General features: G+C 54.2%; 1 protein-coding gene across 1 annotated transcript; it reads right to left on the bottom strand.

Moving 5' to 3' along the window:
• Positions 1–6,939: 6,939 nt before the first annotated feature.
• Positions 6,940–25,271, bottom strand: C6H6orf118 (chromosome 6 C6orf118 homolog). The gene is made up of 10 exons (XM_059699578.1): positions 25,247–25,271; positions 23,790–24,451; positions 19,592–19,714; positions 18,851–18,910; positions 17,438–17,562; positions 16,077–16,135; positions 12,359–12,543; positions 9,359–9,412; positions 8,783–8,844; positions 6,940–7,058 (listed from the first exon to the last, which is right to left on the bottom strand). Exons 1-10 carry the CDS (start codon positions 25,269–25,271, stop codon positions 7,001–7,003), a joined length of 1,413 nt encoding a protein of 470 aa, XP_059555561.1. The 3' UTR covers positions 6,940–7,000.
• Between the last annotated feature and the right edge of the window lie 524 nt (positions 25,272–25,795).

Genomic DNA, 25,795 nt, shown 5'->3' with positions numbered 1-25,795 from the left:
CGGAAAGGGCGGAGGTGGAGGGATACTGACCCTCGTGACAAACGCCCACGCCCAGGGCTCCAGGCAGAGGGACACCCATGCCCACGCCCACGCCCACGCCCACGCCCAGGGCTCCAGGCAGAGGGACACCCACACCCACGCCCACGCCCACGCCCACGCCCAGGGCTCCAGGCAGAGGGACACCCACACCCACGCCCACGCCCACGCCCACGGCTCCAGGCAGAGGGACACCCACGCCCACGCCCACGCCCACACCCACGCCCACGCCCACGCCCAGGGCTCCAGGCAGAGGGACACCCACACCCACGCCCACGCCCACGCCCAGGGCTCCAGGCAGAGGGACACCCACACCCACGCCCACGCCCACACCCACGCCCACGGCTCCAGGCAGAGGGACACCCACGCCCACACCCACGCCCACGGCTCCAGGCAGAGGGACACCCACGCCCACGCCCACGCCCACACCCACGCCCACGCCCACGCCCACGCCCAGGGCTCCAGGCAGAGGGACACCCACACCCACGCCCACGCCCACACCCACGCCCACGGCTCCAGGCAGAGGGACACCCACGCCCACGCCCACACCCACGCCCACGCCCACGCCCAGGGCTCCAGGCAGAGGGACACCCACACCCACACCCACGCCCACACCCACGCCCACGCCCAGGGCTCCAGGCAGAGGGACACCCACGCCCACACCCACGCCCACGCCCAGGGCTCCAGGCAGAGGGACACCCACGCCCACACCCACGCCCACGCCCACACCCACGCCCACACCCAGGGCTCTGATTATTTTCCCGGGAGGCATCCCTGGCCGTGAACTTGCAGAGTTGAAGCTGCGCACACCCTGCACCATGTCAGCCTTGAACATACTGCAAATTGCTCTTCAGAATATTTGGACTAATTTACATGGTTACCAGCAACACCCGGGCACATGCTCTTTTTAAGCACCCGACTAGCTTGCTCACTGTAGTGCCTTTTCCACTTCTATCTGCTCTGCTCGGAGCTAAATATATTTATATCCGAGCCTGGAAAGGCAAGTCCCCCCACACGTGTGCCGTTCTCCATCTCACTGAGGAAGTGAGGAAGACACACCTGACCAAGCGCACACATATACACACTCACACACACTACACGCGCACATACACACACGCACACACTCACACATGTGCGCACATGCACACGTATGCACACTCTCACCCATGCACGCACATGTGCACACACACACGCACACACAATCCTCTGCTGAGCTGGACTTGCCCACCAAGCCCTCCTCGAGGCAGCTCCACAGCGGCCACTCCCGCGGGAGAACTGGTGCCCAGGGCCGAGCCCCCGGCCGCCCGAGACTGGCTCCCCCCGCAGCACTGACCATGCGGCCCCCGCTCCCTGCAAAGACAGGCTGCAGAGAGAGCATGAAGGGAGCTGCCTCCCCCATCCCCTGAGCCTTCTCCGCCCCCCCCCCACATGCCTCCCCCTTCATTGGGCCCCTGTGATCTCAGGGTGTCATTCTGGTGCCCTCCACAGACCGGGCCCCTGGTGGGCAGCCTGTGCTGGAGATGTGAGTGTTCAGCTGAAGTAACCTCCCGATCGGGTGCTCTCTCTGGAGGAACTCTTCCCGCACAGCGACGACCCCTTCCCGTCGGCGTTAGACGGTCCCCAGGACTGGGCCCGAGGCGTCACGGCCCCCAGGACTGGGCCCGAGGCGTCACGGCCCCCGGAACTGGGCCCGAGGTGTCACGGCCCCCAGGACTGGGCCTGAGGCATTCACGCTGAGCAGAGGATTCAGATGCCTGGGAACATGCCACATGGCCAGTCCCCCAAGGTTTAGCCCCTCGTGTGTGGACGCCAGGTTAGGCCCGCGCGGGAGATGGGGATGTAATACCTGAGCATCCGTGTGTGGCTGAAGGACCATCCGTGCAGGCCTACTGTGTGCCCGTCTGGCCTCTCCGGGACTTTCCCGTAACAGTCGTCTGTGGGAGGTACATCTCCTGGTGGACACACAGACAGACAGACAGATGGGGAAACAGACTACACTATCCTCCTATATAATAAAAGGCTAATATGCAAACTGTCCCCTCCACCAGGAGTTTGACGGGCAGTTTGACCAGGGGCAGGCTGGCTGGCCAACTTCCGGTGGCCTCTCCCCCAGCCAGGCCCACCCCCATTGGCCCCAATCGAGGCGGGGCTGATCAAACCCCACCCATGCACAAATTCATGCACCGGGCCTCTAGTTTGCATATAACTGTGCATGTATTACACATGGCATGCACCACATTAGCTGTGTGTGTCTAATGCATATTCGTGTCTGTACTTAGGACGCGGGATCACGCGGTTATGAAGCGCTGCGCGTCCTCCTTGTAGAGGGCGGTCGGCTCTGCGTCAGCTCCAGCTCCCAATGGCCCCCGAGCCCCGGACACCCCTTCAGCCAGGCTGTCGGCAGGGCGGGCAGAGAGGGGAGATGGGCTCTTCCTGCTCGAGTGGGCCGAGGTTCCTGCTGACACGTGGCTCTCGCTGCTGAAGTCACCTCCCCCCAACCCACAGCCTCGTCCATCGGGGGGGCCCGCTCGGCCCTGTGGTTTCTCGGGGAATGAAGGGCCAGCCCCGAGACTCCGACCTCAGACCTGACCTGGGGGAGGGAGGGGGACCCGGGGGCACGGCCTGGCATGGACGGTTCTGGTCACGCTCTGGGAATTTCTCAGAGGGAAGCCGGCCCCGGAGGAAGGTCGGGACTGGATGTCCTCACCTCCCAGAGCCATCCCGCCTCCCTTCCTCTCCGCCCACCCTTCCCAGAGGTGGGCTCTTTCCCTCGAAATCCTCAAAAACAGTAGCGGCTGCTCACCTTCCCGGCAGCAGCGACTGTGCCTCCCGGGCCTCCAGGAGACCCTCCTGGTCACACACGGGGACGCCGACAGCACGAGGACCGCGTGGTCTCCGCACAGAAGAGACACACATGTCAGCTGCGGAAGGGCCCCGTCGGCCCCCGCACCATCCTGACGCCCAGCCTCTCAGGACAGTCACCGGCTTTCCTGCGTCCAGGTCACTTCGCTGTGGCTCACACATTAGCAAACCGTGGCCCTTGATGAGCCGGGACGCTTCCCGGAGGAAACACCCTCTGAAGACGATTCCTACGGCCACGGGGGTGACGCTTTGAGAAGTTTCTGGTTGTTCAAACCTCTCCGACTTAAGGTGACATAACGAGGAACTTCTTGCCCGGCGTGGCTCAGTGGGTAAGCGTCGACCTATGAACCAGGAGGTCAGGGTGTGATTCCCGGTCAGGGCACAGGCCCGGGCTGCGGGCTCGGTCCCCAGTGAGGGGCGTGCAGGAGGCAGCCGATCCGTGACTCTCTCTCATCATGGATGTTTCTCTCTCCCTCTCCCTTCCTCTCTGACATCAATAAAAATATATTTTAAAAAAGAATAACTTCTTAGTTGACTGTGAAAGCTGCTCCCAGGATGGCAGCTGGGAGTCTGACACCCACAGCCACCCCCGGGGCAGCGCGGGGCGTTTCACTGCTGTTGCCCGAGGCCGCGCTCGCTGCTGTGCTTTTCCGGTTCAACATCTCATCCCTCTCCCCACGGGCTGCGGGGACTGACTGCGCCAAGGAACCCATTTCCGGGGAGGGGTCAGCAGGACCTGGCCCAAGAGGAGACAGAGTCATTCCCGTGCCAGACAGGGGGGAAGGCACCGCTGTAGCCCCCTCCGCATCCCCTCTTCCTGCTGCGCCCTCCTCCCCCGTTGCCTCTTCCCTCCCCCAGCTGCCCCCTCCCCCGCAGGGGCTGGCACCTGCAAGCCTGGGGGACAGCCCGCCCTGTTCCCACCGGAACGCAGCTCCGTGGCTGCTGCTGGGGACCTGTCACGGCAGCTCAGTGTAAGCTGAACCAGATGCTGACCCCACGCATCTCAGAGCTGTTGGCTTATAACCAAGCAAAGTGCCCACTACGTGCTGCCCGGCCAGGACGGTCGCCTGTCCCCACGTTGACGTCCCTGAGTGACTCACTTAGCATTTGAGGTGAATGAAATTTACCTGCAGCAGGAGGTCTCTGTGCAGGCGTTTCATGCGGGCGGGGCGGGCTGGCTGAACCACAGCCCGCCCACAGCTGCCCCCAGAGGACTGTGCCAGCCGAGGTCAGCACTCACCCTCAGGAACAATGTTCTGAAGGTAATGCTGCCTCCAGGTGCTAAACTGTGACAGAACGGGCTGCTCTGCCACCTTGTGGCTAACACAACAAACAACGCCCTGTTCCAAATGGACGCACAGAGCCCGATTTCAAAGGGAATGTTCCGGAAAGCTGAACTAGGAGAGAAGATGGCGGGGCATCACCTTGGCCCAACTTTGACCACCCCAGTGTTTATGGAACACGTTTGAAACTCTCAGTCAAAACTCATGAGGAGCATTTTGCTAAACAAACTTACTGAGTCACGTATTTCGAGTTTACAGTTCAATGAGTTTTGACCCACGTAGACGAAATGTTACTATCACCCCAACATATACAAATTTCCATCACCCCCAAAATATCCCTCATGACTTTTTGGCCAAACCACCACCCCCTGGCAGCCCTACACACCCAACTGCTTGCTTCCATGTGAGGCCTGTCCCAGGATTTTCAATAAATTGAACCAGACAGTATTTTTTCTTTGTTTCCTGACTTCTTTCATTGAAGGTAATGCTCTTGAGCTTTATCCATGTCACAAACCCTCCTCAATGTTGAGAGCACTGCATCATACAGAAATGCCACGTGTATTCATTGTCCCGTGTGTCTCTTGACCCTGTTTTGCGCTTTTGCATATTTTCTCAAAGATCCACACTTTTCCCTTTATGTTTTAGTACATTTCTCGTGGTTGCTCTAGAGTTTATAATATGTCTCTTGATATAATCATGGTCTACCGTCAACATCTCTCACACCATTTCACTCTCAGTGTAAACACCTTAAAGCAGTATACTTCCATTTCCCCCTCTATCTTTGTGCCCTTGTTTCTTTGAATTTTGCATATGCTATCAACTCCATGTGCATTGTCTGTATTTATTTATGCTTTTAAAATCAATAATTTTAAAATAAATTAAAAAACAATGCTCTTTCTTATTTACAAAAACCTTTACTATTTCCAGTGTTCTCTGTTCTTCTGAGTAGATCCAAATTTTAATATGGTGTCACTTCCTTTGTCCTAAATGTTTCCTTCAACATTTCTTGTAGTTCAGCTCATCAGACAACTAGTATCCTCAGCTATTTTTGTATGAACATAATGTTTCCAAAAATATTTTTACTTTATGTAGATACTAGATTGGCAGTGTTTTTGTTTTTTGGGCCCTCCCCCCCTCGCCCCCCCCCCCCACAGCATTGTCAGCATTTTAAGAGTGCCCATTGTCTTCTGCCTCACATAACTTCTATTGATAAGTCTGTAATATTACTTGTTTTGGTGACTGTTCATATGTCTTTTTTCTTATAGCTTTTTACTAGATTTTCTTTCCATAACTTATTTTAAGCAATTTCATTATGATGTGCCTTTTCTAATCTTTCTTGAGTTTTTTCCTACCCCCTTAAATATGTGTTTGTAGTTTTCATCAAATTTGATGATTGTTTCACCATTACGTCCTCAATAAATATCCTTTCTTCCATTATTTCTTCTGGCACTCCAATTCCATGTGTGTTAGATTACTTGAATTTTCTCATGTCATTGGGGTTCTATTAAATTTTCCAACCTTTTTTCTCTTTGTGCTTCAGGTTGAATATTTCTACTGCTATGTCTTCGAGTTCACTGGTGCGTGCGTTTCTCCGCAATGCTGTCATTCCATCCACTGAGATGGTGTTTTTTAAATGTAGAGGTAACACTGGGTCCTTTAGTGTTTTATCTTCTTCCTCCGTGTATTTGTGCTTTCTTCCATTCCATGAGCATATTTACAATATCCTTTCAGCTCTTTTGAGATTCCTGTCATTCCTGGGTCTATTTACATTGCGAACTCATGCTGAGACGGATCACCTTCTTCTCTGAAGCATAACCTCCAGCAGCTGGTCAGAGTGGAAAGCCATTGGCCAGGCGTGAGGTTCTTCGCACCTGTAATTTCACCAGGGAAGGAGGAAAGCCTAGAATACAAGTTCTCTAGGACTCTCCTAGTGCAGATTCCCATCTTTCAGCCGAAAGTCTTGTCCCTGAAAATAAATACGTTCCTACCTTCCCAACGGATGACAATTGTAATGTTGACCCTGCAGCATTTTCCGACAGGGACTTCACGGCAAACATTTCCAGGTTTCCTAGTGGCCTCAATGACAGGACAGAACGATATGTGCAATATGCTTCATTGAATCTCTTCTTTTTAAATGTATTTCAGTACTTCATGGATCAGTAAGAAATAGAGAAAAGTTACTCTGATGGTGGACTTTATGGCAGGAGAATCCAGGCAGGGGCAGAGTAGATTGAGCTTCCTGTATCCTTAGAAGTTCTTTTTTTTTTCTTTAAAGAAATCGGAAAGCCATGGTTTGGGGGGTCACTTCATCCAGGGGCCAATGTTACCTTGTCCGGGTTGTCGCAGTGTCGTCAGGAAATTCCCCATCGACTCAGACCGCAGTGCAAAGCTCCGTGCTGGTGGTGTCACGTTTGTGGAGCATTATTATGCCGGTGGCAATCAGCAAAGATTATTTAACCAAATGGCTATTAACCAGAGGACTTCGTGTTATTAAATGCCTAGACATAAGCTTACATTTATCTCTATTGCAACAGTACTGGATATCTTCTTCCCATCGAATAACTGAATATATTTTCCCATCCAATGAAGGCAAAAAATACTCTAAGAACTAGTGCTGTAAATATGTTTACAAAAGTAAAACTGATCACATGCACACATGTATTTATTTCAGTATCTTGAGTAAGAGACATGCACCACGTTAATTTTATTGGAAATTAAAAGCGACAAAACGAGATGTATCTTCATTAACTTATACATATGCAAACATCCTCAGTGTGCACGGCACTCTGGGTGCTCATAGAGCATTTAGTTCAGCCACTTCAGTCGTTATCTGTTTCTTTCGGTCTCACATATTCTTTAATAAATTCCCAAAGGTTCCTTAAAATACATAAGAAATAAATATCTTAGATTAGCAAAAGGACATTAAGCGTAAAAGAAAATTTCACCATAAGCATCTATTTTGGGATACGTTTACTCAAACACACGAACTGAGTCTTTGCAACGCTCCCTTTTCATTTCAGAGAATGTTCCCGGCAGAGCTTTGGCCTAGAGCCAGCAAAGATCCTCCACACGATGGATCAGGAGAGGGTGGCGGCCGAGCAGACGGCATTTCCACTTTAGACCCATTTGTTCTCCTTGCGAGGCTATGGCAGGAGCTGGCCCAGCTCTGTATTTGCATTTCTATACCTCCCTTCTCCTTTGAGGGCACCTACCATGTGGCAAAACCAGGGTCCGCCTGTGTGGCTCACTCAGCACCTGCTCTAGCACCTTTTCCCCGTGACTTTCTCTACCCCGTGAACTGGGAGTGAAATGTTCTATTTTCTGGACCCCTTTGCAGCCAAGGGTGGTCTTGGGACGCGGTGCTGACCAATGAGACACGTGTAGAAGACGCCGGGAAGGGCTTTTCTTCCTTGTGAAACAAGCCTCATGCTGAGAAGCTTTTTGCCATTGCCCTTCCTCTCCCTCCTTCCTCCAGGGCACGTGGACCCAGTGCCTGAGCAGCCATCAGAGAGGCTCTGAGGAGAACTATACTTGAGGAAAACGCGGAAGAAAGATAGAAGAACGCAGTGTTTGATATCACTGAACCCAGCCCACATCCGAGTTGCCTTTTGACTGTTGATACAAACATGCCCTTTCATATCTAAGTCATCAATGGTTTTCTGTTGCTCCCAGCCTTGCCAAATTGTAAGATGTGAACCGTATTACAAACTCTAAGAACTTTAACTATATAAAGTCTCAACTTATGTGACAGATAATATAAACCAGCCATTTTATTTTTCAATTAAAAGCTTTAGAGCAGTGGTTCTCAACCTTCCTAATGTCACGGCCCTTTAATACAGTTCCTCATGTTGTGGTGACCCCCAATTTCCTTGTTACAAATTGAACATCATTAAAGCATAGTGATTCACCACAAAAACAATATGTAATTATATATGTGTTTTCCGATGGTCTTAGGCGACCCCTGTGAAAGGGTCGTTCGATCCCCAAAGGGGTCGCGGCCCACAGGTTGAGAACCACTGCCTTAGAGTACTGCATGTATAGAGTTTTTCGAAGATTTAATATCAATAAACACCACATGATTTGAGGAGGGAAAATCCACCCATAGCCACAAGTCCCCCAGCTTCCTGATCCCTGCCCATGACAATCAACCCTTGGCTCTTCAGCTCTTTTCAAAGTATTTATTTTTACATAGATGATAGATAGATAGAGATGAGAGAGAGAGAGAGAGAGAGAGAGAGAGAGAGAGAGAGAGAGATGTGATAGATAGGTGATAGATGATTGATAGATATAGACAGATAGACAGGTAGGTAAGTAGGTAGATAGATAGATAGATAGATAGATAGATAGATAGATAGATAGATGATAGATAGATAGATAGAGATAGAGGAGAGAGAGAGAGAGAGAGAGAGAGAGAGAGAGAGAGACAGATTGATTAAAACTTGGGCTAATCATTGCTAAGCATAGGAGGGAGTGTAACATTTCTATTGAAAGTTAAGACGCATGAATGTAAATACTTCACAAGTACTGGTCTCATCTAATTTTAAACACGCGGTTTGAGAACATGCGACTGTGCCAGTGCTTTTCACAGCGTCAGGACTTACCGCTGCTCCTCCCCACTCAGGTCACTCTTCCCCAGGGACTGCTTCACCTGGTGTTCGGCGGTCTGCCAAGAATTAAAAGCCACCTGGTCATGTATGCCGGCAACGAGAATGCATCCAAACAGATGCCACTTCTAGAATCGGGCATAACATTCTACTTCCTACTGTGTGTAATACAGAGAGAGATGCATACACGATAGAAACAGAGTTATCATCTATTAAGCAGAAAATTGTTAGCAGGCATTTTGGAAGGGTATCCTGAAAGTTGTTTGAGGTGCCAGTCCATTATATTTCCTGTAACCAAATCAGCTCATTAAAAGTAATTATTATGTGCGGAAGGGTTAGAGAAATAGTAAATTCTGACAGACACATTCAACTATTTAGAAATATTGTTTAATACATTAGCTTACACCTCTCTAATTTTGAGCTAATATCTACATAGCCAGCTATTCCTAGCATTACAGAAAGTTATCATTTAGAAAGCTAATGCATGTATTCTAATTTGATTTTTGACATAGTACAAGAAGGCACTAGAGAAAAAATGGTTCTATTGAAAAGCACTGATTCACAAAAACTTACATCTATTTTCTTCTTTAAAATAATATTTGCTCTTTCCAACTTTATAGTTTCAGTCTGTAGGGGAAAATGATTATAAGAGAAAGATACCTGGTTAATAATATTTATTACATAGTTTCCCCATTTATGGAACAAAATGTATTAGGCTGTTATTCTGATTTCAAAAATACGAATTGCACACCACTTAAAACAGATGCATGAAAAAGCATGACTGAGGATATGAAGACAGACAGACAGATCCTGGTCCCTGGGTAATAATCTAGAAGAGGTGGAGATCGGTGTTAGAAAAGACCAGAGAATTTTAGGGAAATTTCAGAATAGAAGATTCTCTCACTTTTCAGAACTAATAATATAATTTGTTAAGGTGACAGGATACAATATAAAAACACAAATATCAACAAGTCACATATATACTAGAAATAACTGATTATAAACTGTAATGTAACAGTTGTTAAAGTTTTCATACACAATAGTAACAGATGCAATAAAGTCACAAAAATAAACATAACAAAAATATTTAAAAGCAATGCAGAAAATTAAATTAACATAAAATGATCCTTGACGGGAATGTTAACATTATAAAGCTGCCACTTGGCCCCAAATCCTATATAATAAAAGCCTAACACACTAAGTGTCCAGTTGTCTGGTCACCCGTTCAACCAATCAAAGCATAATATGCTAATGATAGGCTAAGGCCGCTCAACTGCTCGCTATGACGTGCACTGACCACCAGGGGGCAATCAGTTGACCAGTCAACCAGTCACTATGATGTGCACTGACCACCAGGAGGCAGATGCTCCGACCAGTAGGTTAGCTTGCTGCTGGGGTCCAGCCGATTGGGACTGAGGAAGAGGGGCTGGACATGCCCTGGCCGACCGCCCGTGTCCCTCCCCGGTCCCGATCGTGCACCAGTGGGGTCCCTTGGCCTGGCCTGAGCCCTCTCACAATCCGGGACCCCTTGGGGGATGTCAGAGAGCTGGTTTCAGCCCGATCCCGCAGGCCAGGCTGAGGGACCCCACTGGTGCACGAACTAATGCCCCGGGCCTCTAATGAATTTTTAAATTCATTGGAAACACAGTCAAAATGCCAAGAGGACTATTATTGAGACTTAAAAATGTAGTTAACCCTATGAATTAAAATATCCAACATCATTGTGAACAAATAATGACGAGCAGGGGTTGTAAAGACTTGCTCTTTCAGATATCCAACTTGAAAAGGATTGGCAATTACATCAGCGAGGCTGCACGGTATATAATTAAGACCTTGGGCTGCGTTTAAATCCTCACACTACTCCCTGCTCCCTGTGCCTCGAATCAAGTTACACAGCGTGTCTGTGCCCTGGTTTCCTCGCCGGGAAAGAAGGCGATAGCAGTAGCTATCGCTTACTGTCTCTACAGGCTGCTGACATTAAATGAAATGCATTTTTAAATGTTCGCAGCTGTATCTGGTGCATTGTTCATCGCTGATCCATTCAGTTATTTTTCATTGGGTTAGAAACGATGTATTATTTGAATTTAGGAGCCAAGTATGAGTAATAAAGAAACTAATATAAGTTCATGATATGGAAACATTATAGGGCGTCTTCTATTTCATTGATTCAACCCACTTAAAGAGATGGTAATTATGAAAGGAAAGTTTATATGACTTTGGCATCATGTTCATAATATGTAAAGCTATAATATAACTCTTTATTATTTTCAGTTTAAAAATTCAACTATAAATTAGTGTCTGTTCTCAAGACATTATTTAGTTGTTGTTGTTTTTTTAAAAAAAAAAAAAAAGAGAGAGAGAGAGAGAGAAGATTCTAAAGGAAAACACAGAAGGAAGTCTGAACATATGATTTTAAGAGAGAAAGAGACATCAAAGCAAGTCTGGACCACTACCACCTTCCCATATACTTTATAATTCTGCTGAAAAGGAAGAAAAAGTGGTGCTGGCAAAATATATGTAACCATGTAACCACAATAAGAAAGAATAATCCCGTGTCAATGATAAACTCCGTAACTAGAGGTTAAATTGAGTCAGATTCTGCTCAAATAAAAGTGAGGAGATAACACAGGCACCACAGCATTTTAAAACAGACTATGATGTACAATATATTGTTGTTCAACAAAGTTGATACAATCATTGTCAAAAACTGCTTTTAACCCAGTAGACTCTCCTTTCAATGGTCCTCACTCACTCAGTCCCCTCTGCCAGCCGAACCGCACAGCTAACTCCAAGTCTAACGCTGAGGCCAACATGTCGCAGCAGAAATTACAGGGGCTGGAGCCCCAACAGAATTAAGCTTGAACCCAACTTTGTCACCTCTACACGGTTCCTTAGTGGGCGGGTCACCTGACCGCTCTGAGCCGCACTTAAGCTACTTAGGACACACTGGACACTAAATGATGACCGTTCATTCTATAACAAGAATTTTCTATACAAAACACTAAACTTTTCAACGGACCTGAAAGAGATCTGACCCTTAACCGAACTCTGCAGAACTGTTTATCACCTTCATTTTGTTTTGTTTGTTTAGATCTCTTAATTATTCTAAGCATGTCTTCATCATTGGCTACAAATGTCTATACATGCGAAACCTTAAGCGGCCGGAACAACCAGGACAACCAGGACGACCGGAACGGCCAGGACGACCGGAATGACCAGTCGCTATGAAGTGCACTGTGGGGGACGGGGATGGCTGGCCAACCTTCCGCGGCCCCTCCTCCTGGCCGGCCTCATCCCTGATCACCCCCCCCACCCCTATCTGGGGCAGGGCCGGCTGGCCAACCTCCTTCAGCCCCTCTCCCCGCCAGCCCAGCCCCGATTGGCCCTGATTCGGGGCAAGGCCAGCTGGACCCCACCTGTGCATGAATTTGTGCACCAGGCCTCTAGTTTTGAAATAAAAATATATTTGCACCAAATTTTATGTAATTGTTTATCCTGTTGCAAATGAGATCACTTCACGTGGTTGCAATGGTCGCCAAGAGAAGGAACAATGCCAACACGGAAATCGCATACCTCGATGCTCTTGACCCTGCTCTCGGTGATTTGTAAAACCCTCGTGTGCACCAGGGTGGTTTTCATTTCTCGCTCCAGAGCTTGGATCTCGTCCAGCTTCTGGAGTACTTCGCATCTCTTCCTCTCCACCTGGTCGGACAGCGTGAGGTGCTCCTCCTCCTTGCTCACGTGTTTCTCAGAAGATTCTGGAGGTATTTTTTAAAAGCAAAGCATTACTGTGTTCAATATCATAGCCCTCAGTGATAATGTTATGCATTATTAACAACATTATGTCTTACATCGCTAATCTGTTATAGCTATAAAATATAATGTAGCCCAAACTCCAAGCACGCCAACAAAAATGATGGGATTGAGGGATGGGGTGTCATCTTTTAACCCCTTCATGTACCAGTAAGTGTTTCTCGGGTGGCCACTGTGAGCAGCTAAGACCAAACCGGGAAAACACAGGGCGACGTAGCCGGAGGAGTGGGACTACATTGAGACTCGACAGACAGGAGTTAAACAAGCGAGGGGGTGGGGGGCCGGAGGAGCAGGATCCGGCACTTTCACTTAACAGGTTACCCCATGGGGTGGGGGCTGAGCACCAGGGCGTAACATCGAGAGGTGATGCTGGGAAAGGGGGAGGCCCATCTGAAGGCATAGAACCTGCGTGAAGAAATCAGTGGAGGGCTTTTCAGTCGGAGAGAAACAACTGCCCCTGGGAAGACAGACAGACAGACAGACAGAGAGCAGGTGAGGCATTGCCCTGGGGAGACAGACAGACAGACAGAGAGCAGGTGAGGCATTGCCCTGGGGAGACAGACAGACAGACAGACAGACAGAGAGCAGGTGAGGCATTGCCCTGGGGAGACAGACAGACAGCTGGTGAGGCATTGCCCTGGGGAGACAGACAGACAGACAGACAGACAGCAGGTGAGGCATTGCCCTGGGGAGACAGACAGACAGACAGACAGCAGGTGAGGCATTGCCCTGGGAAGGACGAGGAGCAGGAAGACCAGGGACTCTGGCTGGAACCTCGAGGGCGAGTCTGCTCAGAGCTCGGTGCAGGCAGGTCTGTGAGGACACCGTCCACGGCCCAGAGAGAGCCGTGGTCCCCATGTGAGGCACTGAGCGGCGTGTAACACACATGGAGGGAAAGGGCATCGGACGGAATCGGTGTAAACAGTGAAGGTTAATGAGCAAGAAACCTCACAGAGCTGCTTTGGAGTATTTAATCATGTGAAATATGCGTCTAATTTTATGGTAAATTTTAATAAGTATGTAATGCATCAATATTTGTAAAATGTAATCCATTTGCCAAGAACTGTGTGTTTTCCTCACAAGAAACAAGGACACAAAGAAGATGAATGGGCAGTGATCCCGCTGCCCCAGACTCTGTGCCTCCCGCGGTCGGTCACGTTTCCTCCTCAATCACCTGAGGGGGAAGCACTACCTGCTCCGACTCACCGACTGAGACTCACAGCTGAGGCTCCTGAGGCTGAAATAACAAAGCTCGGAACCTGGATGGCCATGGCCACATTGCCGGGCCACAGCCTGGGCATGCTGCCAGCCCATATCACCAGGCCATGCTACCAGGCCACATCATCGGGCCATGGCCTGGCCATGTCACCGGGCCATGGCCAGCCCACATCACTGGCCACGGCCAGACCACATCACCGGGCCACTGCCGGGAGCCGGTCCATCCTTGCTGTTTCAAGGGACCTGGCATATATGGCATACTGTTCTTAATATGTTTGCTCACCTTCTTGGCACTGTTTTAACCAAGGTCTCCTCTCTGAGAAAGGTTGCTTCCCTAGGTAGGGATTTTCCCCTAAAGTTAGAGAGGGAATAAAACCCCTCAACTAAGTGCCAGGCGGATAATTAATCACTTTAACTACGAACAATCATGCTTAAGCTACATAATCTTTACTCCCTGGAATGGAGATAAGAAACGCCCTAACCTTTATAATAGAGATTGATAGGATTGAATCAACTGGTATAAATACAGATGTAACAAGACAGAAAGAGACAGAACTTAGAAGTAAGAACAGCAAGACACAGAACTAAGAAGACAGAACTTAGAACACAGAGCTTAGAAGACAGAACCAAGAGAGACAGAACCTAGGCACAGAACCTACACAGAACGTTCTCTAGAGACAGAAGAACTTCGCTGGAGAGAACATGGCAAAAGATCCTGGACAGAAACTGGCCTCAGAACCTAGAGACAGAACCTAGCGAGAGAACATGGCAAAAGATCCTGGACTGAACCTGACTACAGAAATTGGCAAGAGAACCTGACTAGAACCTGGTGACTGAACCTGGCTGGAGAACCTGGACAGAACCTGGCTGGAGAACCTAGCGAGGGAACATGGATACAGAACCTGGCTGGAGATCCTAACCAGAACTTCGCTGGAGATCCAGAACAGAACCTCGCTGGAGATCCGAAGCAGAACCTCTCTGGAGATCCAGACCAGAACTTGGCTGGAGATCCTGGCTAGGCTGCTGATCAACTGAACGCTGTCTCCGTGTCCTTCCTTCTTTGCCGACTCCATCCATACCTTTGGGGACCCCTGGACCCGCTGGGGCTGGACCCCGGCAGGCCACGCTGCCAGACCATATCACCGGGCCATGCTACCAGGTCACATCATCGGGCCATGGCCTGGCCATGTCACTGGGCCACGGCCAGACCACATCACCGGGCCACGCTGCCAGACCATATCACTTGGCCATGCTGCTGGGCCATATCACTGGGCCATGACCAGCCCATGATGCCACCAGGGAGGCACCCTGGGAGGGGGTCCTGGCAATGGGAAGAGGTGGAGAATGTGTGTGGCTAGGCAGAGGGCGTCTCCAGCATGGACAGCCTTAGAAACTCCTCGCAGTCTGGAAAGCTGACTTTTTTGAGCCGGGACTAAGAATGAGAAGATTCTGGAAACCAGAATGGACTGTCTTCATTGCCGCGGCCCCTCCCAGGTCCTCCCCACGTGGTGGCTCCCGGGCCGCGCTCGCGTCTGTCGTGTATTAGACCCCGTCTGCAGGGGAGACCCTGTGGTCCTCGCCATCCTCCTGGGCCAGACCCCGAGTCTATGTCACTGTCAGGGTCCTCAGGATCCGCTCCCAGTGTCTCGTTAAAACCTGACCTGACTCTCTACACAAGGTCCCCACTTAGTCCCCGGGAAACCACACAGACCTGAGAGCAGGAAACAGTGGTCCGTGTTCCCTGTTTCTGGGGACATGAGCTGACAGGCTGCCCAGCCCCCGGGAGCGGGGAGAGCGGTCCGCACCCTGATGAGGCTCTCGGGGCAACCGGGCCGTGTCTAAAGGACCTCAGCGAAAACACTGCCAGCAGCCCGGCCGGCGGGCTCCGGGGCTGAGCGGCGACCTAGGAACCAGGAGGTCACAGTTCAACTCCTGGTCGGGGCACATGTCCGGGTTGTGGGCTCGGTCCCCAGCAGGAGCTGTGCAGGAGGCAGCCGATCCATGATTCTCTCATCATTGATGTTTCTATTTCTCTCTGGAATCAATAAAAAGATATTTTAAAAAACACTACAATCAAATTAAAGTCACTGTGTTTCTAAAGAACTTGATGGGAAAAATCAGTAAAATGTGATCATTTCTCTGAAAAAAATAAAAAAATACCCTCTGACATAACGAAGGGCGGGAGGCCCTGGGCAGCGGACCGGGTTGGAAGCTCCGCGCCCAGAGGTGGCGGGACGAGCGGGGAGCATCGGGGACTTGCCTGCCTTCTCCTGCGCGCATCGCAGCCGCCGCCGCTCCTCCGCCAGCTCGCTCCGGAGCCTGAGAGTGGGGACAACACGCCAGGTGAGAGCCCCTCCCCGCCTTCCTCCTCTCGTCTACTTTCTGACCTTTTGAAAATTGAGAAATAAAAACTAATCTTTGCAACAAAAAGGGTCGTAGGAGGTGTCTGTAGGCGAGAGCTGGGGTCGGTCCCGTTGAAGACACCGAAGAGCTATGCTGCCCAGACTGCGAGCCCGCCCCGTGGGAGCCGGTGAGCGGGACCAATTATCTACCAGTGTTTGCTGGTATTACTTTACAACCTGAATGCCTAAAAAGCAGGGAGGCACAAACCTAGCATTTTAGATTCTAGGGCAAACACGTCAAGAGCCACGGAGAGGTCTCCCTGAGGCTGGAATGAGATTTCACCTCCCCTCACCACAGCTGACAAACCCCACTCTATTTCAACTAAAAATAAAATACAAGAGCTTTAACCTGCTTCTCACCTCTATCTGTCATTTCGGGATGTTTCTCTCCCACAGGTGGGCGCTCTGGGAGGTCTCCAGCCACCCCCGTGCCTCCTCACTGGGCACAGCCCCTCTCCCGGGCCCTGGTTTGCGAGCCTGAGGCTCAGGGCTCCATGCGCCGACCCCCCCACCGCCTGGCTCTCCCAGCTGAGCAGAGGGCGACATGGCGACATGACCTCCCGGCACCTGACGTTGGCTTTCTGTTTTCGGGGATTTTGACTTTTCCGAAGGCTGTGGTCTCCCAGTCACGGAAGCTACAGTTTGTTGAGTTTTTGTCTTTGTTTCTCGTTTTGTTTTCTTGAGGATATTCTGGGGGTGTCAGATTTGCCTAATTTTTTTTAATCGTTTACAAGTCATTTCCTCCAGAAAGACTAGTACCCAAGAGGGTAAGGGGATGGTTTAGGTTAAAGACACAATCAGGGCGTCCATCAAGGGTGTGCTGACTTTGCAGCTCCCACCCTCAAATGAAGTCCTCGGGGATCCCCAGAGGAGACACGAGAACGGCAGCGACACCCCCTCCCAGAGCAAGGCCAGGCCTTCGAGGTCCTGGGCCCACGGGGTGGTGTGGGAGGAGGCGGGGGACGGGCATGCGGGGAAAGGCCGCACCTCACCCGGGGATGCAGGAAGGACGTAAATACCCGTGTCACACACTAAACACTGTAAACGGTGAGAGTAACATGTGTGTGTCACGTGCTGTAAACATTGTAAATGGTGAGAGTAACATACATGTGTCACGTGCTGTAAACACTGTAAACGGTGAGAGTAACATACGCGTGTCACGGGCCATAAACACTGAAAACGGCGAGAGCAGAAGCAGGGAGTGAGGCGGTGACCTCACCTGTCATTGTGCTCCAGGGCCGCGTTGGTGGCCGCCACGAGTGCCCTCAGCTCCTCCCGGGCCCGGGCGACATCCTCCGTCTTCACCGAGCTCCTCGCCAGCCCTTTGGCCTCCTCCATCAGAGTCTGCGTGGGACACACAGGAGGGGGTGTCCCTTGTCTGGCTAGTCCAGTGCAACCAGGCTGTCCTGAGCCCAGACATCAATTCATGTGAAAATCGGCCTGGCCAGGGGGCTCAGTGGGTGAGCGTGGACCTAGGAACCAGGAGGTCACTGGTTGGATTCCCGGTCAGGGCACAGGCCCGGGTCTCAGGGTCCATCCCCGATAGGGGGCGTGCAAGAGGCAGCCGATCCATGATTCTCTCTCATCATGGATGTTTCTATCTCCCCCTCTCCCTTCTTCTCTGAAATCCATTTTTAACAGATATTTAAATTCCAGTGAAAGTGGTAAGTGGGGAGGACTGGGGCGTGGGGAAACATGGAGCAGGGACAGCTGGTCCGTGAAGACCCAGAAAACACACTTCTCGCTGTTTTAAGGTTTTAGTTTACAGGAAATGTTTTACATGGTGGGTTTCCGGCTGGTGTGCATGGGGAGGACGTGCTGGTCGGATGCTCCAGGCAGGCCCATCCCCCGTCCCAGCAGCATTAGGGGCCTCCCTCACACCCCTGCAGTGACAGGCTTGCTGGCGGTCCCCAGCATCTCCCGTGACGGCCACGGCCTCTCCCAGGAGGGGAGCCGTCAGAAGTTCCCTCCAAAGCCATGTGGCAGAGGCTTGGCTTCAGGCCGGGGCAGCAGAGGTCCCGGCCCTCACTGCCCCCCTGTTCCTGGGGCAGAGGCTGCGTCAGAGCAGGGCGGACGCAGCGTCAGGACCCCGTCCCTCCCTCCCAGCCCCGGGCCCGTCTTGTGAATCAGGTTGTCCCAGAAGCATGGCCGCTGCCCTGGCCCAGCTGGAGAGCAGACATTGTGCCCAGGGAGAGGGGATGGCTGTGTGCCCCACCCCACCCCTGGCCCTCACCATGAGCAGAAGGTGAAAAGTGAATTCTTTACCCATAATGCCCTTCAGCTAGTCCAAGGTGTAGCTATTCTAAATTATGTAGGCACAGCCCTAGCTGGTTGTCTCAGTGGATAGGCCATCGGCCTGAGGACTGAAGGATCCCGGGTTCGATTTTGGGCACATGCCTGGGAGGCAGGCTTGATCTCCAGGAGGGGGCATGCAGGAGGCAGCTAATCCACGATTCTCTCTCATCATTGATGTTTCTCTCTCTCCCTCTCCCTTGCTCTCTGAAATCAATAATATATATATTTTAATTGTTTAGATTATGTAGGCACGAATGGGTCTTCTTGGGTTCCAGATGTTTCTGCTGCTGGCGAATGAGGAAGTTCAGGCTCTGCGAGGCCCCGGCGTGAGGGGTACCTGGTACTGCTCCGTGGGCTGCGTGCTCAGCAGGACGGCCATGTAGAGCTCGTATTCGTCCTACACGGGGAGAGAGAGGGGCTGCGGAGATGTGCTCTGAGCTAACGGCACAGTGGGGGGTTCTGCAGGCACAAGTAACATGGAGGTTAAGGATGTCAGTTTCGATCACTGTAAAAAACACAAAATATTTCCGCGTTCTACTAAACAAGACACACGTTAAAGGCATACGGCCTTAGCATCTTGGCAGCCTATCTGAGTGTGAGCCCTTGATCCCCTCAGGGTAGTGCCGTAAACTGCCAGACAGGAGTCCACACGGCACCTCCTGCCACACGGACGCCCCTGGGCTGCGTGCAGATATTCAGTGCCACTCGGAACCGAAGACTGCGGCTGTGGGCGCCACCCAACCTCAGCTTGGCTTCACCCCCGAGGGCACACTCACCCCCAGGGCACACTCACCCACAAGGGCGCACTCACCCCCGAGGGCGCACTCACCCCCAAGGGCGCACTCACCCCCAAGGGCACCCTCAGGGGCCCAACAAGCTTCCTCTCAGAGGGTCCAGGAACGTTACCCGGCAGCACGAAGGGGGCTCAGGGGGCGCATGTCCTTGCTCACAGGCACATGGGATGGGAACGCGTCAGGGAAAGACTCAGGGCTCGGGGCGGAGCTGGCGGGCGCTGATTCCAGGGCCGTTAAGATGGAGGGGCTGCGGCGCCCCGGGAGGCGGGACGAGTGCTGCTCACCTTCACTTCCTTCAAGATGCCGCCGAACAGCAAGGAGCTGCTGCACACGTCCTCGAAGGCCTCGCTGAAGACCTGCAGCCTGTGGAGCTCCTGCGGGTCGCACGCGCACACCTTCCGGAGCTCCTGGGGGACGGGGCGCTCAGGCCCTCTGCTCGCCTCCCGACCGCCTTCCCACCGCCTTCCCACCGCCTTCCCGGCCGTCCCGCTCAGGCCCTCCTGCCCCCCCCCCCACCGTCCCGCTCAGGCCCTCCTGCCCCCCCCCCACCCCCACCAGGCCCTCCTGCCCCCCCCCACCATCCCGCTCAGGCCCTCCTGCTCCCCCTACCCCCCCACCAGGCCCTCCTGCCCCCCCCACCATCCCGCTCAGGCCCTCCTGCCCCCCACCCCCCCCACCAGGCCCTCCTGCACCCCCCCACCGTCCCGCTCAGGCCCTCCTGCCCCCCCCACCCCCCCACCAGGCACTCCTGCCCCCCCCACCATCCCGCTCAGGCCCTCCTGCTCTCCCCACCCCCCCACCAGGCCCTCCTGCACCCCCCCCACCCCCCCACCAGGCCCTCCTGCCCCCCCCACCCCCACCAGGCCCTCCTGCCCCCCCCCACCATCCCGCTCAGGCCCTCCTGCTCCCCCTACCCCCCCACCAGGCCCTCCTGCCCCCCCCACCATCCCGCTCAGGCCCTCCTGCTCCCCCCACCCCCCCCACCAGGCTCTACTGCTCCCCTCCCTGACCGACCCGCTCAGGCCCTCCTGCCCCCCCCACCCCCGACCAGGCCTGGCGCTGAGGAGTCAGAGCTGGGGGCTTCCATCAGAGGGTGACTGAAAGCTTCCATGTTCAAGGATCAGGCAGGGACACACCACGGTGCACCTGACGCCCTCTGACCAGAGCTGAGAACCTTCAGTTACCTGCTCACCCTGCCTGTCACCATCTCATCCTGCCTGTCACCATCTCAGCCTGCCTGTCACCATCTCATCCTGCCTGTCACAATCTCAGCCTGCCTGTCACCGTCTCATCCTGCCTGTCACCATCTCATCCTGCCTGTCACCGTCTCATCCTGCCTGTCAGTCACCATCTCAGCCTGCCTGTCAGTCACCATCTCACCCTGCCTGTCACCATCTCACCCTGCCTGTCAATCACCATCTCAGCCTGTCAGTCACCATCTCACCCTGCCTGTCAGTCACCATCTCAGCCTGTCAGTCACCATCTCACCCTGCCTGTCAGTCACCATCTCACCCTGCCTGGCAGTCACCATCTCACCCTGCCTGGCAGTCACCATCTCACCTGCCTGTCAGTCACCATCTCACCCTGCCTGTCAGTCACCATCTCACCTGCCTGTCAGTCACCATCTCACCTGCCTGTCAGTCACCATCTCACCTGCCTGTCAGTCACCATCTCACCCTGCCTGGCAGTCACCATCTCACCCTGCCTGGCACCATCTCACCTGCCTGGCAGTCACCATCTCACCCTGCCTGGCAGTCACCATCTCACCTGCCTGGCAGTCACCATCTCACCCTGCCTGGCAGTCACCATCTCACCCTGCCTGTCAGTCACCATCTCACCTGCCTGGCAGTCACCATCTCACCTGCCTGGCAGTCACCATCTCACCCTGCCTGTCAATCACCATCTCACCCTGGCAGTCACCATCTCACCCTGCCTGGCAGTCACCATCTCACCTGCCTGTCAGTCACCATCTCACCCTGCCTGTCAGTCACCATCTCACCTGCCTGTCAGTCACCATCTCACCTGCCTGTCAGTCACCATCTCACCTGCCTGTCAGTCACCATCTCACCCTGCCTGGCAGTCACCATCTCACCCTGCCTGGCACCATCTCACCTGCCTGTCAGTCACCATCTCACCCTGCCTGTCAGTCACCATCTCACCTGCCTGGCAGTCACCATCTCACCCTGCCTGGCAGTCACCATCTCACCCTGCCTGTCAGTCACCATCTCACCTGCCTGGCAGTCACCATCTCACCTGCCTGGCAGTCACCATCTCACCCTGCCTGTCAATCACCATCTCACCCTGGCAGTCACCATCTCACCCTGCCTGGCAGTCACCATCTCACCTGCCTGTCAGTCACCATCTCACCCTGCCTGTCAGTCACCATCTCACCTGCCTGGCAGTCACCATCTCACCCTGCCTGTCAGTCACCATCTCACCCTGCCTGGAAGTCACCATCTCACCTGCCTGTCAGTCACCATCTCACCCTGCCTGTCAGTCACCATCTCAGCCTGCCTGTCAGTCACCATCTCACCCTGCCTGTCAGTCCCCATCTCACCCTGCCTGTGAGTCACCATCTCACCCTGCCTGTCAGTCACCATCTCACCTGCCTGTCAGTCACCATCTCACCCTGCCTGTCAGTCACCATCTCACCCTGCCTGGCAGTCACCATCTCACCCTGCCTGGCAGTCACCATCTCACCTGCCTGGCAGTCACCATCTCACCCTGCCTGGCAGTCACCATCTCACCCTGCCTGGCAGTCACCATCTCACCCTGCCTGTCAGTCACCATCTCACCTGCCTGTCAGTCACCATCTCACCTGCCTGTCAGTCACCATCTCACCCTGCCTGTCAGTCACCATCTCACCCTGCCTGTCAGTCACCATCTCACCTGCCTGTCAGTCACCATCTCACCTGCCTGTCAGTCACCATCTCACCCTGCCTGTCAGTCACCATCTCACCCTGCCTGTCAGTCACCATCTCACCCTGCCTGTCAGTCACCATCTCACCTGCCTGTCAGTCACCATCTCACCTGCCTGGCAGTCACCATCTCACCCTGCCTGGCAGTCACCATCTCACCTGCCTGGCAGTCACCATCTCACCTGCCTGGCAGTCACCATCTCACCTGCCTGGCAGTCACCATCTCACCTGCCTGGCAGTCACCATCTCACCCTGCCTGGCAGTCACCATCTCACCTGCCTGTCAGTCACCATCTCACCTGCCTGGCAGTCACCATCTCACCCTGCCTGGCAGTCACCATCTCACCCTGCCTGGCAGTCACCATCTCACCCTGCCTGGCAGTCACCATCTCACCTGCCTGGCAGTCACCATCTCACCCTGCCTGGCAGTCACCATCTCACCCTGCCTGTCAGTCACCATCTCACCTGCCTGTCAGTCACCATCTCACCCTGCCTGTCAGTCACCATCTCACCTGCCTATCAGTCACCATCTCACCTGCCTGTCAGTCACCATCTCAGCCTGTCAGTCACCATCTCACCTGCCTGTCAGTCACCATCTCACCCTGCCTGTCAGTCACCATCTCACCTGCCTGGCAGTCACCATCTCACCCTGCCTGGCAGTCACCATATCACCTGCCTGTCAGTCACCATCTCACCTGCCTGTCAGTCACCATCTCAGCCTGTCAGTCACCATCTCACCCTGCCTGTCAGTCACCATCTCACCCTGCCTGTCAGTCACCATCTCACCCTGCCTGTCAGTCACCATCTCACCTGCCTGGCAGTCACCATCTCACCCTGCCTGTCAGTCACCATCTCACCTGCCTGTCAGTCACCATCTCACCTGCCTGTCAGTCACCATCTCACCCTGCCTGTCAGTCACCATCTCACCTGCCTGTCAGTCACCATCTCACCTGCCTGTCAGTCACCATCTCAGCCTGTCAGTCACCATCTCACCTGCCTGTCAGTCACCATCTCACCCTGCCTGTCAGTCACCATCTCACCCTGCCTGTCAGTCACCATCTCACCCTGCCTGTCAGTCACCATCTCACCCTGCCTGGCAGTCACCATCTCACCTGCCTGGCAGTCACCATCTCACCCTGCCTGGCAGTCACCATCTCACCTGCCTGTCAGTCACCATCTCACCTGCCTGTCAGTCACCATCTCACCCTGCCTGGCAGTCACCATCTCACCCTGCCTGGCAGTCACCATCTCACCTGCCTGGCAGTCACCATCTCACCCTGCCTGGCAGTCACCATCTCACCTGCCTGTCAGTCACCATCTCACCTGCCTGTCAGTCACCATCTCACCCTGCCTGTCAGTCACCATCTCACCCTGCCTGGCAGTCACCATCTCACCTGCCTGGCAGTCACCATCTCACCTGCCTGGCACCATCTACATCCCAGTGATGTTCTCTGTAGCGGGTGGCTGTCACGTTCTGCCTGGGGCTGTACGGAGGTGTCGGAGGGTGTGTCCCCCTCAGCATGAGACCCGGGTGCCCTGCGCCTGTGCCCACAGCCCCCCCTTACCTGCTCCAACTTCTTCTCGAGGCGCAGCGCCGCCTTGGCCCCCGTGAAGTCGCTCTCCAGGAGGTCCTGCGTGGCCAGCACTTTCCTCTGGAAACGCAGGAACTTCTCGTACTGGTCCGCCTTGGTCAGGCCCGCGAGGTGGGAGGTGACGTAGCAGTACTCGTCCCTGCCCGCGGGCGAGAGCACGCACTGCCGGCTGGACCGCGCGGCCTTGAGCTTCAGCACCTTCACCTCCGGCCACCTGAGCTCCTCTCTCCTGCGCTGCGGGGGAGAGCCCCCAGCCCCCCGACTGGGCCGCGGGGCGGCATCCCCCTCGGAGGGCGGCGCCTGTGCCTGGGGGTGCAGGTAGCGGGACAGCGGCGCGCCCGGGGCCTCGCTGGGGCGCAGCGCCGTGTTGATGGTGAAATGGGCCAGCGCGTCCTTCATCGCGGCCACCTTCTCTGACGGCTTCGCCGGGCGTCCCCTCGCCGTGGGCGGGTAGGCATTGCGCCAGTGATGGACGATCTTCTCGGGGGGCCTGTAGAGGTTGTTGGGGTTCAGGTGGCCCGTGGTGTGGAGGGAGATGTCCTGAAGGTAGCCTTTCTCGAGTCTTCGCAGCAGTTTCCTGACGTCCCACAGCGCGTCCACAGCTGAGGCCGCCCGGTGCCCCCACGGCAGGCGGACTGCACAGGGAAGACGGCCTCATGCCACTCGCTCCCGGGCCCATCGGGCAGCCCGCAGCGGCCCCACGGACGCCCCGTTCCCGGAGGAGGAGCGCAGGGACCGAGAGGAAAGCATTAAACCCGCTCGTCAGACCAGCTCTGCCAGAAGCAATGGCCTGAGCCAGCACCCAGGGGTTCTCCCAACACGTAGCGGGGGTCCCAGGAAGGAGGCCGAGTGACAGCTCCCACGGCCGTCTGACCAGTGGGCCACACACAGGCGCCCGTGGCAGCAGCTGCAGGTCCCGGTCAGAACCGCGGCCTGGACGGGCTGGGTCTCAGGCAGCACCGGGCCATGGGGGGGCCGGGCGGGGTTCTGGAGGCTTTGGGGGAGCGGCGCTCCCAGGCTCCCGGTTGCTGACATCGCCCAGTTCCTGCTGTTGTGGGACCAGCTCGCCCCACGCCCGCTGCGGGTGGGGGTGACTGAGCTCTGGGGGAAGCCCTTCTCCAGACTCACGGCCCCTCCACCTCAAAGCCAGCGGCACTTCCCTCACTTCGCACGCCCTTCCTTCCAAGGACAGACACACACACACACACACACACACACACACACACACCGAAGCCGTGTCCTCTGCGTGTTGCTGGGCGGTTTTCTGTGTTGGCACCTCATGCGCAGACCCACTCCGAAACCCGGACCCCAGAGCTGAGCTGCTGCCCCAGGAAGGTCCTCATTCCCCACGTGGGGCTCAGAGACGCGGGCTTCCCGGGCGACCCAACATCACACACCTCCCCGAGCAGCCAAAGCGCCAGTCCACTCACACTCCGAATCCGAGTCCTCAGCCATCCTGCTCCCTGGGCCATCCGGCTCCGGCGGGGCTGCCGTTACCCAGGAGACCGCCAAACATTCTGAGTCCCTCCCCCTCCAGGTCCCCTGCTGCCCGGCAACCGGACACGCAGCCCCCCCCTCGGACCCTCCCGCTCTCGGGCCTCTCGCCCTCCTCAGGGAGAACTAGGTCTGCTTGCTTGTTTTAGCTTCAAAAGAAAACTTTTTATAATTTGAGAAAACATCCAAATACCCTGGCACTTTCTTTTTTTAAAATATATTTGTGTTGATTTCTGAGAGGAAGGGAGAGGGAGAGACAGAAACATCAGTGAGGAGAGAGAATCATGGATCCGCTGCCTCCCACACGCCCCCCACTGGGGATGGAGCCCACAACCAGGGTGGGGGGGCGGGGAGGGGCGGGGGCAAAGGAAGCCCTGCTCTTCCTGGGCTGCCTGCATCTGGGAGGAAAGCTCAGCATCTCGTTTCCTCTTTGAAAACTAACCTACCCGTTCCCCCCGCAGAGGGCGCTGGAGGGCAGCCCCCGG

Source organism: Myotis daubentonii, chromosome 6 (assembly GCF_963259705.1).
Source record: "Myotis daubentonii chromosome 6, mMyoDau2.1, whole genome shotgun sequence".
NCBI lineage: Eukaryota > Metazoa > Chordata > Mammalia > Chiroptera > Vespertilionidae > Myotis > Myotis daubentonii.
Note: the sequence above shows the minus strand (reverse complement) of the source record. Positions and strands in the feature narration are given on the sequence as shown.

What these genes read in the sequence shown, in the direction of transcription:
- C6H6orf118 (XM_059699578.1), bottom strand. Translation starts at nt 25,271, where the DNA reads ATGGCTGAGGACTCGGATTCGGAGT. An exon ending in TCGAGAAGAAGTTGGAGCAG is followed by an intron (nt 19,715 to 23,789) that starts GTAAGGGGGGGC and finishes CCCGTCCCCCAG; the next exon opens with GAGCTCCGGAAGGTGTGCGC. An exon ending in GCAGGGTCAAGAGCATCGAG is followed by an intron (nt 9,413 to 12,358) that starts GTATGCGATTTC and finishes TTTCCCCTACAG; the next exon opens with ACTGAAACTATAAAGTTGGA.